The following is an 11,159-nucleotide window of genomic DNA, read 5'->3' as shown; positions in this document are numbered from 1 at the left end:
ACTCTTTCAAAACTGAAATCTATAAACATTGTAATAAACGTTTTCTTAAGTTGTATAGTTCTCAGAATTTGCAGACTCTTATAAACTACATTAGAAATTTTTCTTTTCAAGACTGTAAGCATAATAGTGTTGTTTGTTGTTTTGAATTAGTATAGCTATGGCTTAGAGCCTTGCTTGTGCTGCAGGCCAACAAGTTCTGGCAAGTTAGCTGCACTCTGGTAAGAGTCTGTGCTTGCTTTCATCTGCAGCAAGCGTGAGGTAATGCCAGTCCCCTTAACTTGGTGGGGGGTTGTTTGGCTTTATTACAGGCAAAGTGAAATGCAGTTACTGGTTTCCACCTGATACACAGTAACTTGTTTAAGCTTAAATAGCTTATGAAAGTGACACATTTGGTTCTTATTTAAAGGGTATTTTCCCTTGCTGAAATTATGCCCTTCAATCTTTCGAGACTTTGCTAGTTGATAAGTACATAGCTACTGTGCAGATAGATAATGGGGAGCCTAAGGCCTCATCTGTGCTGGTACTTGTAAATATGTATGAAACCATTTTCAGAGAGGAACATAGCCTGCAGTATTAACACTGTTGTAAAACATGTTAGAACTGAGTTAAGAACTTCATAGAGAGGTTCTTTTATTACACCATTTTGGCCAGCCAGTCTTGGAGGGGCAGAAGAAAAAAAACAATTAAAATCCATGCCCAACCTACGTAGGCAATCAAGCAGCAACTGTTTTAACTATAGCCATGTTGGCAAATGCAGTGTTGGAAGAAGAACCAAGCTTGACATTTGTGTTTGAAGACCAGTTACAAGTAAAATAGTTCCAGAACGTTTTGTTTTGCAGACTACTATTTAGATGTTGATTACGTTCTAACAAATTGATAGATTCCAGCATTATTAGACACTGAGCTAGTAAATATCTCCATAGTTAAACTTCCTAACACATTCTTTGTGTTGTCAGTGGTTTATTTATTTTTTTTAAATTCAGAATAAGAATGATAGTAAGTTGAGCTTTAAGGACGCATCTACACTTTTGCTTCAAGAGAAAAGAAGAATAAACACTCGGTCATTCTTTCATAGGTATCAAACGACCTGCTCCACCCTGTGCCAGTCTAGGTGTAGGGGAGATACTGTAGAAAACGTAAACTCCAGATAACCTCACATTGGACTGAGTTCCTAATCTCCTGTATCTAATGCATGGGATAAAAGACTTTTGTCTGTTATTTAAAGCTATGCTGACATGTTGGATTACAATACTTCCATGCAAAATTGATCTATTAGAGATCAATTTGCCCTTTTCATTTGAGAAATACAAAGGAATATTTTATTGTGTAGGTCACATAACTATGGTACTCAAAATATTTGCAATCCTAAATGTATTAATACCTATGCAGTCTTAATCTGCTTCTTGAACATATGTGTTATGATACAACCCTTGATTAGCAGTATGGTTTTTCACAGTATAAATCAACAATTTGAGCAGATGATGTATATAAAATAATTCCAGGGCTATAAACTGAGCTGGGATGTTAGCAGCATTCTTGACTTATTTGCCAAAGCAGGGCCCAAGCTTGACTTCAAAGCTCAGGACTGAAAGATATTCATAGAATAATGCAGCTTTCCTCTCTCTTCTACCATTTTTATGAGTGCTAGAACTTCTAAATAGTGCATTTTAATACACATCTCTTTGAACCTGGAATTAATAGAAAACACATTACTGTGTGAAGATCTAGAACTTCAGGTTTGTTAAATATGTATGCAGTCATCAGTATGTTCCTTTCATGAGCCTGAAAACATCAAAAGGAGAGGATCTGCTAGAAGAGAGACAATATTAAATTAAACACAGTTTAAATCTACTGCTGTTGAAACCTGTAGGGGAGAGTCTTACAAAGGGATGAGACAGAAGATTGGGGTGTCCACTGATTTAGGGATAAGTCTCAATTGTGACTAAATCAGTGTCACTGTGCCTAACAACCAAATGAAGGCTTTTATTCTGGGAGAGAAAATAGATCCAGTACACTATCCAGTCATTGTCCCTGAGGGTGCTTTTAGACTCAAGAGGGGTGTAGTTGCTTAGTCCCTCTTCGATCTGCCATGGAAAGGGAGATAAGAGATTTGCCAGTGTGGGAGCTCATCCCCACGTGCACAGCCATGGCTGCATCACTAAGAGCAGTGACTTGCCAGATGTAAGCGGTGCCAGGAGCCCACGCTGCATGTGAGGAGCTCTTGGCTAGTGTGCAGAGCTAGTCCTGGCTTTGCCTGCCGGAAGGGAACAAAGCAGTTCTTGCAGAGAGGAAGTCAGCAGGGCCAGCTGAACATCCTACTGCCCAGGTGGGACTTACACACAGTCATTGGTGCTGGAGAAGTTAAAGGTGGGCTGTGGGTATGAGATATTTGGGCGAATCATATCCTGTCCATGAGACATAGATTGGCAGCAGGGGCCAATAAATGTCTGCCTGGTTTCTGTACTCCAGATACAGTGGAAGCTGAAGTGTTCAGTGCTTGCAGTTTCAGTTGTCTCTTTTCCAGGTCTCTGACCATATGGCAGCACTTTTTGGAGGTCTTGCGCTCCAATTCTGACTGCACCATTCACCCCACAGTGTGATCCCAGGAAAGTGTGTCTGTTTCTTGTTTCTCCATCTGCAAAACAAGGGCAGCAATAATAATGCATAAATCCCATAATGCAGTAAAATTTACTGACATTTAGGAGACATTTGGATGCTGCAGTAGTGAACGGAGGAAGAAAAACATGGTGAAATGAGCAAGTCTGTGTTATTTGCCTACAGTGCAGGGAAGCAAGACAGGGGCCATAAGCTGAATTGTAAGGGTAGCAATGACATCATTTCCAGAATATCACTAGTCCTCAACACACAGCTTCCATAAGGCAGAGAGAGTGAGCTGACTATGTGTAACATCAGAGGGCTGGCTGAAGGTTGTGCGAACAATGGTGAATGTAGCTTTTTCTGAATAGTTGAGTTCCTAGTTGGTGTGTGTGTGAGGTATGATACTAGTCTGGCATCTCACTGTTTTTATGGTAAAAGAGCTTCTAATGAAATTGTGTATCTTCCATTTCTCTTTCTTACCAGCGTGTAACTATTTTCACACATACAGAATTCTGTCATTAAATGGTAAATCAGAGCCAAATATAGAGGGAAAATAATGTCAGATAAAGTGGTTTTGGTTTTTTGTCTCCTGGCAGGCTGTGAGGTCACTTAAAGAAACAATTGAAGACTGTTGGGATCAAGATGCTGAAGCTCGACTAACAGCACAATGTGCTGAGGAGAGAATGGCAGAACTCATGATGATTTGGGAGAGAAATAAATCAGTTAGTCCAACAGTCAATCCTATGTCAACTGCCATGCAAAATGAGCGGTAAGACGAGAGAACATTTGGTTTTGGTCAGCAGTGAATGCCCAGTGCAATGTTCAGCTCACTCCAGGAAGAAAGCTAGAGCACACTGCTTGCATTACGTTTCTGCACCCTTGAAGTGGGTGTGTGTCACATGAGCTAGTCTGCATATGGATATTTGTAAGACATGATCCTGGTGGCTTTGTTCTTAAGATCTCCTGTGTGTTCCCAGAATTCAGGCACCTTTTATATAAATAATTGTACTTCTCACAGAGGGGCCTTTTGAACTGAATTTAGGCAAAGTGTCCACACAGGCTTGCATAGATACGAAGTGACAATGAATTGTCTTTAAGGACACTTGCTAAGTAATGCATGAAACTTCTATTTAAAATGTTCTTCTAAAAACTAAATTTGCAGACAATATGAGTTCAGGAAATCACCAAGTCTCAAACCTATAGCTTTTCAGTTAACTACAAGGGCCATCATTTAAGTCATTCTGACCCTGGTGAGAGAGATGCTGCATGTTCTTTGTTTGTATATGATCCAGAGGGAGTGAGAATTTGTAGAAGTGACATTGGTACTATAGTATACACTAGATATCTGGATGTGAGATAAGAGTGTTGTTGTTGTATGTGACAGTGCTTATTGTAATGAAAAAAATATATTTAAATCATAGAATAACTACATTGTTGAAATAATAGATTTCTCATGGTCTAAGACCTTGAGACTTTCCCAGCATCACTTTCTCCATCTTGTGTGTTTAGTTCTTGTAGCCCTCCTTCAGCATCACATCTTTGCAACGAGAGCAGCACCTTGGCAGTGTACTGGACAAATAGCATATTGGACAAATAGCAGAGAATTACTGTTATCTGACTTAGTTGTATAAACAGCATCCATGACAAAATTGCTGTCCTACAATTTTCTGCTACCCAGGATTTTTTAAGGAAGTTACTGAAGGATCTCAGTTTGTACTGTATCTGTCCTTAGTTTATGCATGAAAAGAAACTAAAAGACACTCCGCTGTCTTTAATTTGAGGCTTTATAATATGGGGTGATTTTTATATATGTGATCTTAATATCACTTATTTTCTCTTGAAGGAATCTGTCGCATCATAGGCGTGTATCAAAGATAAGGCCGTATGCAGATTACTCTTCCTCTTCCTACATTGAAGATTCCATCCACCACACTGACAGCATAGTGAAGAACATTTCTTCTGAACATTCAATGTCCACTACACCATTGACTTCAGGGGAAAAGAATAGAAACTCCATTAACTATGAGCGGCAACAAGCACAAGCTCGCATCCCTAGTCCTGAGACAAGCGTCACCAGTTTGTCCACCAATACCACCACCACCAATACAACTGGGCTCACTCCTAGCACTGGCATGACCACCATATCCGAAATGCCTTATTCAGATGAAACAAACTTACATACTACAAATGTCATGCAGCCAGGTGGGCCCACCCCTGTTTGTCTGCAGCTAACAGAGGAGGACCTAGAGACAAATAAATTGGATCCTAAAGAAGTGGATAAGAACCTGAAAGAAAGCTCTGATGAGAACCTGATGGAACATTCACTTAAGCAGTTTAGTGGGCCAGATCCACTCAGCAGCACTAGTTCCAGCTTGCTTTATCCACTGATAAAACTTGCAGTAGAGGTGACAGGACAACAGGACTTCACACAGGCTGGCAATGGTCAAGCATGTTTGATTCCAGATGTCCCATCTTCTCAGGTCTATCCTCTACCTAAGCAACAGAACCTTCCGAAGAGGCCTACTAGCCTCCCCCTAAACACCAAAAATTCAACAAAAGAGCCACGGTTAAAATTTGGTGGCAAGCACAAATCAAACTTGAAGCAAGTAGAAACAGGTGTTGCCAAGATGAACACTATCAATACTGCAGAACCTCATGTTGTGACAGTTACTATGAATGGAGTGGCTGGGAGAGGCCACAGCATCAACTCCCACGCTGCCACAGCGCAGTATGCCAATGGCACGGTGCCATCTGGCCAGATAGCCAGCTCGGTGGCGCAGAGGGCCCAGGAGATGCTTCAGAACCAGTTCAGTGGAGAGGATAGTCGGCTGAATATTAATTCGAGCCCTGACGAGCATGAGCCCTTGTTGAGGCGGGAGCAGCAGGTTGGCCATGATGAAGGTGTTCTGGACCGCCTAGTAGACAGGAGAGATCGACCACTGGATAATGGCCGAACAAATGCCAATAACAACAACAGTAATCCCTGTCCAGTGCAAGACACAGCTACAGTCAGTATGCAGAATGTAGTGAGAAATCCTGGGCAGACCCAGACTAGAAGAGCACAGAGGCCTAATTCACTGGATCTATCGGCCACAAATAGTTTGGATAGCAGTAGTTTGCAGTGTAAGTGCTTGCAAGACTTGGAACAGTTTCTCTGACAGTCTTTTTATGTAATAACTACACATATCTGCTTGAATAGAAAGTACTTGTGTCTCTCCTGTCCCTCCTCAAAGCGTACTTACTAAATCCCATATAAATTTAATTTCTACTAGTACAGTTTCTGTCTTCTCAATAAAGTCCTGACTCCATCAACTCTAGCACATTAGGTCACTATCTTTCTTCCACATACATGGAATAAATCTGTCCCCTAATAACCCTGTCTACTCTGGCAGTAGGAAGGGAGTAATTTCTAACTTTCATTATTCCTTGCAAGGCACCTATCTTGGCAGCTGCAAAGCATAATGAAAAAGCTTCCTATTTCTTCCTTCAGGGGCACGTTACACCAACTTTTCCTTATTTTTCTTCATTCTCTTAAGAGTAGCTGACTCCAAGATTCATTGATTTAAATAATTTATTATAATAAATACTTATTTGCATAATTACTTTCAAAGCACCTGATTTCACTGTATTAGACCAGCCTAGATGGAGTGTCAGGCATTCTCTACTTTGCTATCTGATCTCCAACAGTTATTTCAATCCTTCATCAGCTTACCCTGTGCATACTAAAAGTTTGTTAAAGTACTTAGAGAAGGAATTGATTTTAATAATTACCTTGAAAGTTGTATGGCTAAAGATCTAAGAGGTTATAATGGGGCTCCCCTTTTTACAGTAAAAATCTAATAATGTAGTTAAATGAGTTACATCCTCTGAGTCTCACTTTGGGGCTGTTGGAGCTGTTGGAAAGGCCTCCTGGTGTGCGTTTTTGAGAGAATGTATTTCCAGAATCCACTGTAGTCTTTGACAGGTGCTTGCAAACTTCTGGCTCTGTTTAGATAGTCACTGTGATATTGGAGTGCCAGGCATGTTTGGAAAGAAAAGGTTTAGAAACAAACCAGAACATGTCTTTCAAGAAATGTAGTTGACTATTTAGCAGTGGAATACTGAAACCTTCCTTTTAGGTAGGAAAGCTCAATTATTTTTCTTAATGTGTTGACATGAGTTGAAATCTTACTGAGATAAAGAAAAAACAATCTTGCAGCAGCTTTCTTTAGTTGAAGGTTAAGTTAAAAGAAAGGGTTTGAAGGTTATATAAAGTGAAAGGTTTTTTAACAATCAGATTTTGACTGCTGAAATTTTATCATTAATAAAGTGGGTTTTATCAATTTTGCAACCCAAAGTCCCAAATCCTGACTTAGGATCTCAACAGAGAATGGACCATTTTGTCTCCAGGTGAAATGCTTTGCCAGGTGAAGGAGAATTGGGGCACCTATGATTTAATTATACTTTAAAAGTTTAGCCTTTGCCATCCTATAGTAGCGACATTTTTTTGTACCTCCTATTACAGGTAATATAAGATTCTATGATTGCAAAAGCCCCTCAAATGTCAAATGCTGATTCTGCTGTTTGATGCCATGTGCATTCAAGGTAACACAAATTACTTCAGTGAAGTAATTTCTGACAGAGAACAGAATCTGACCCCTTGTTTTGGTGGCAGCTACTCTAATTGATACACCTGTCATGTCTCTGCCACACCGTTGCTTTTGTGTGATAAGATTTTGTTCTTTTGTTCTGTTTTGCATGAGTAACAACCCTGGTCTCTCCCATATAATCTTACCTTCCTCATAATACTATTTTCTACTCTGTTTTTGGTTTTTGTTTGTTTTGTTTGATGTTTTGTTGTTGTTGTTCAGTAGGTGACTCCTCACAGGACGGCAAATCAGGCTCAGGAGAAAAGATCAAGAAACGTGTGAAAACTCCCTACTCACTGAAGCGGTGGCGTCCTTCAACCTGGGTCATCTCCACCGAGCCGCTGCACTGCGAGGTCAACAACAACGGCGCTGACGGGGCAGCCCACTCCAAATCCAGCACTGCTGTTTACCTTGCAGAAGGAGGCACTGCCACCACAATGGTATCTAAGGACACAGGAGTGAACTGCCTGTGAAATACTTCAAAAGCCGACAAATTACCTTATTTTTTTCTTTCTTTCTTTTTTTCCTTTTTTTTTTTTTCATTATTTGAAAAGAACATGCAGAAGACATTTTAAAAAAACTGCTTTCTCTTCCTGTCAGCAACCCCTACCAAGGACTCGCTTTAAATAGATTTCAGCTATGCAGAAATTTTTTAGCTTATGCTTCCATATTTTTTTAATTTGTTTTATTTTTTGAACGTTTTTGCACTTTTATTTAGTATCGCTAAAGTTAAGTCTGTCTGTTTTGACCACAGAATATATATATGTGTATCAAAAAATGTGGTCTCAAAATATTTTTTTAAAAAAAGTAACAAAAAAATGGTATTGCTGATAATCAGTTTGGACCAGTTTCTTAAGGTCACTAAGATTGTAAGCAGACTATAAGACAGGTTTGACTGCAGTGGTGTCTTGTAACCATGTTTTGATTTCTGTGCACAAGCTAGTCTGTATATTTCTATGTTACAAAGTGTATTCTCTTTTGAACCCCTTATTTTTCTTGTGTCATGTTGAAATGTGCAATAGTCTATAGTTCACAGTATGCTTTATTGAAAAGTGTGTTTCTAAAACTGCCACATGTTCCCCTTTATGCATTTGTTAATTTTTCCCTGACAGTTGAGCCATCAGCCAGTCATGGCAGTGAACTTTGCACACCTGCCTATCTCACATTGTGCTCTGAGTTGACAGTGCATGAATTTTTGCCCAACTTGAAAGGGCTTTTAAAAAGGAACAAAAAAACCAAAAATAGTCTGAGCTCAGTACCTTTCCTTTGACCCTTCCAAATCAAAATGTGTTTCCTTAATAGTAGTAGATGTCAGCCTGTGAAGTTCTGAATAACAAAATGTTGAACAAATGTAAGGAAACAATGTCAGCCATTTTTTTCCATTTCTTTTGTATGCAGTTTCACCCCTGTATTTATGTAAAACCTTACTTAGAACACTAATGATGTACATTGAGCATTACATTTTATTCAGAAATCTTAATAACTGCCACACCTAGTGAAGAAGTCTAGTAAAGTCTAGTGAGGGTGGGTTGTGAGCACACAAGAGGAAAAATCATACATCTTATTTGGCACAAAATGGTTTTGTGATGAGTTGCAAATCTTTCCTGTTATACCTGCTCACAGACAGTATGGGGTAAAATCAGCCTGGTTGCTTTTGCAGGTAGTTGCATCCTAACTGACTGTGGTTGCTGAGTTGAGTTGAAACTGTTCCTCCCTTCAGTGTTTTTAGAGCCCTTCGTTCATCTTTTAAAAATTTATTGCATGCTTTTAAAATTCATGGTTGAGTGTGTGCAGGGAAGGGTTGGGGTTTTTCCCCCACTGCTTAGACCCTTCTTTCAGTTTGTATGCACATTGATTTTAGGTGTCAGTGAACATTAATGTAATAACAATTGAGATAAATTGTTTTTTCACCATCTCAAGTAAACCTTACCTTTTTTTAGAATGATTGTCGTTACTGTCTACTGAAAGAACATTAATTTCCTTATTGGTCAGGACCTCCTTCCACCTAAGAAGTATCCTTCCATACAAGAAATATTATTTCTGATTGAAACCATTCTAGTAAAAACTATTTAGATAAAGAAGTTACAACATGTCAGTCTTTGGTGCTAAGTAAAATTTTATCACTGGTGATGTTCAAAGAAAGAAAATCTATTCAGTGTGTCTGCCAAACTCCTGTGGCAGAATACTGGCAGCAAACAGTTGCCTCCCCAAGCCGGTCTCCTTTGAGCTGACTGAAGCAGATGCTCTGTGCTTTCAAGCTCATTTGTTTCCTTGCTGTTACATTATTTCCCCCCCCCGCCCCCCGAGGTAAACTTTGCCAACCCTTTTTTTCTGTATCTGATGATACAACTAACATAATATATGCCTGGCTACATCTGATTCTTGCTGTTTCCCGACCTCCCCTGTTCAAGATTGATAGTATTTTCTCTTGTAATGATTCTTAATGTTTCTTAAATTCTTGTAGATACCTCCAAGAGATAACTATAAATCCAGACTTTGAATAAGTGTAGTTGTAGAAATACAAGCCATGAAACACATTTTGGGCTTCCTGTGTTCTTTAAGAACCAGTTCAAGTAGTACCTTTTGTCTCTGAGGCTTAATTCTGTTACCCTGGTGCAGTTTTATCTCCTCTTCAAAAATACAGCCCTTCTCTGGTGTTACTTGTAATTCACTCTCCAGCTTCCCATCTGCTGCAATCTCGCATCCCAGATGTTGAAAACCTGCCAGTTGCTCAGCTGGGTTTCAAGACCTGAATCTGAATTTTTGGCATTCTGTTGATAATGTTGGCTGTGGTTTTCTGCTCTCTTGGCCTTCTTTGAGTTTCCATTTGAAGTACAGTATGTTGTGCTGTAACGATTGCTGTATTGTGCACATTGAAGAGTCTTCATTCTTTTCCCAGTGATTTTTTGAGTTGCTTTGCATGCATCATCCATCAGCATTTCAGAATGTGGACTGAAAAGCATATTTAGGCCACTCTTACCTATTGTGAAACACCCTGGGGAGAGAAGAGTTATTTGCTCTGACTACTGTTTCTATCTGCTAAGACAGGCTTTCACCAGTCATAAAGCCTTTCTTTTCAGGCCAGTCTTTGTGAGAAATCCAACTTCTTAATGCTCAATGCAAGCAAAATCATTTTAATACCAGATGAAAATGTTCTTCTGCAGTTTTCCTTAGACATTCTTTAAGCAAACAGTTTATTTTCTTTATCTATTTCTATCACTTCCTGGAAAGCCTTTGGGATGAATTATAATTAGTAGAAAGTATTGGCTTTGTAATCTACCAGGGACAAATATAGTTTCTAACATGATAGAAATGTGTACTTTACCACAAAGTAACCTATAGATTAAATAGAGGAAAAAATATTTATTTTTAAAGGTCAGCCAAAACAAACTCTTGACTAGGTACCAAAATATTGTCATTCTGCACAGCTAGGTGAGATCAGATTTGCAGTTTGGTTTCAGTGCTTAAATTAATAATGCCCTTTTTTTGCTCAGAGCACATAATCCAATCTCCACACAATATTTTCTCTGTAAATTAAATTATATTGGATTGTATCACATACCATGGGGAATCATCCCTAACCAGACGAAATACATGTATGAGAGAATTCTACAGATCAGAACATGGATAGTTGGTAAATGTACTATAATCAGGGGAGACAAATGTGTTTTCTTTTGTGGTTTGGTTTTGGGTTGTTTTGGGTTTTTTTTAAGAAAAATGGATAATTATGAAAGTTGATAATTTTCTATCAATTTCTCATGTATATTACATACAAGATAAATATAGCAAAATTAAAATAGAATTATAGTGTAAATACCTATGAATTGTGCCACTGTCAAATAGGCAACAGTAGATTATTTGCTATGGTAATTTATAATGTATAATTCAAGAAAATGTTAGAGCAAACATTTGTGATGTTTGTATATATAAGCC

General features: G+C 38.9%; 1 protein-coding gene across 1 annotated transcript in view; it reads left to right on the top strand.

The window, feature by feature from the left end:
- Positions 1-7,699, top strand: part of BMPR2 (bone morphogenetic protein receptor, type II (serine/threonine kinase)) — a 71,391-nt gene extending 63,692 nt beyond the window's left edge. The window contains exons 11-13 of the mRNA XM_010007383.1: positions 3,195-3,367; positions 4,442-5,721; positions 7,449-7,699. Of these exons, the coding sequence (XP_010005685.1) occupies positions 3,195-3,367; positions 4,442-5,721; positions 7,449-7,699 (1,704 nt within the window). The remainder of the gene's footprint in view (positions 1-3,194; positions 3,368-4,441; positions 5,722-7,448) is intronic.
- Positions 7,700-11,159: the final 3,460 nt, after the last annotated feature.

The sequence above is a fragment of the Chaetura pelagica genome, unplaced genomic scaffold (genome assembly GCF_000747805.2).
Source record: "Chaetura pelagica isolate M959 unplaced genomic scaffold, ChaPel_1.0 scaffold21, whole genome shotgun sequence".
Lineage (NCBI taxonomy): Eukaryota > Metazoa > Chordata > Aves > Apodiformes > Apodidae > Chaetura > Chaetura pelagica.
The sequence above is the reverse complement of the archived record's forward strand: the minus strand, read 5'-3'. Positions and strand labels throughout refer to the sequence as shown.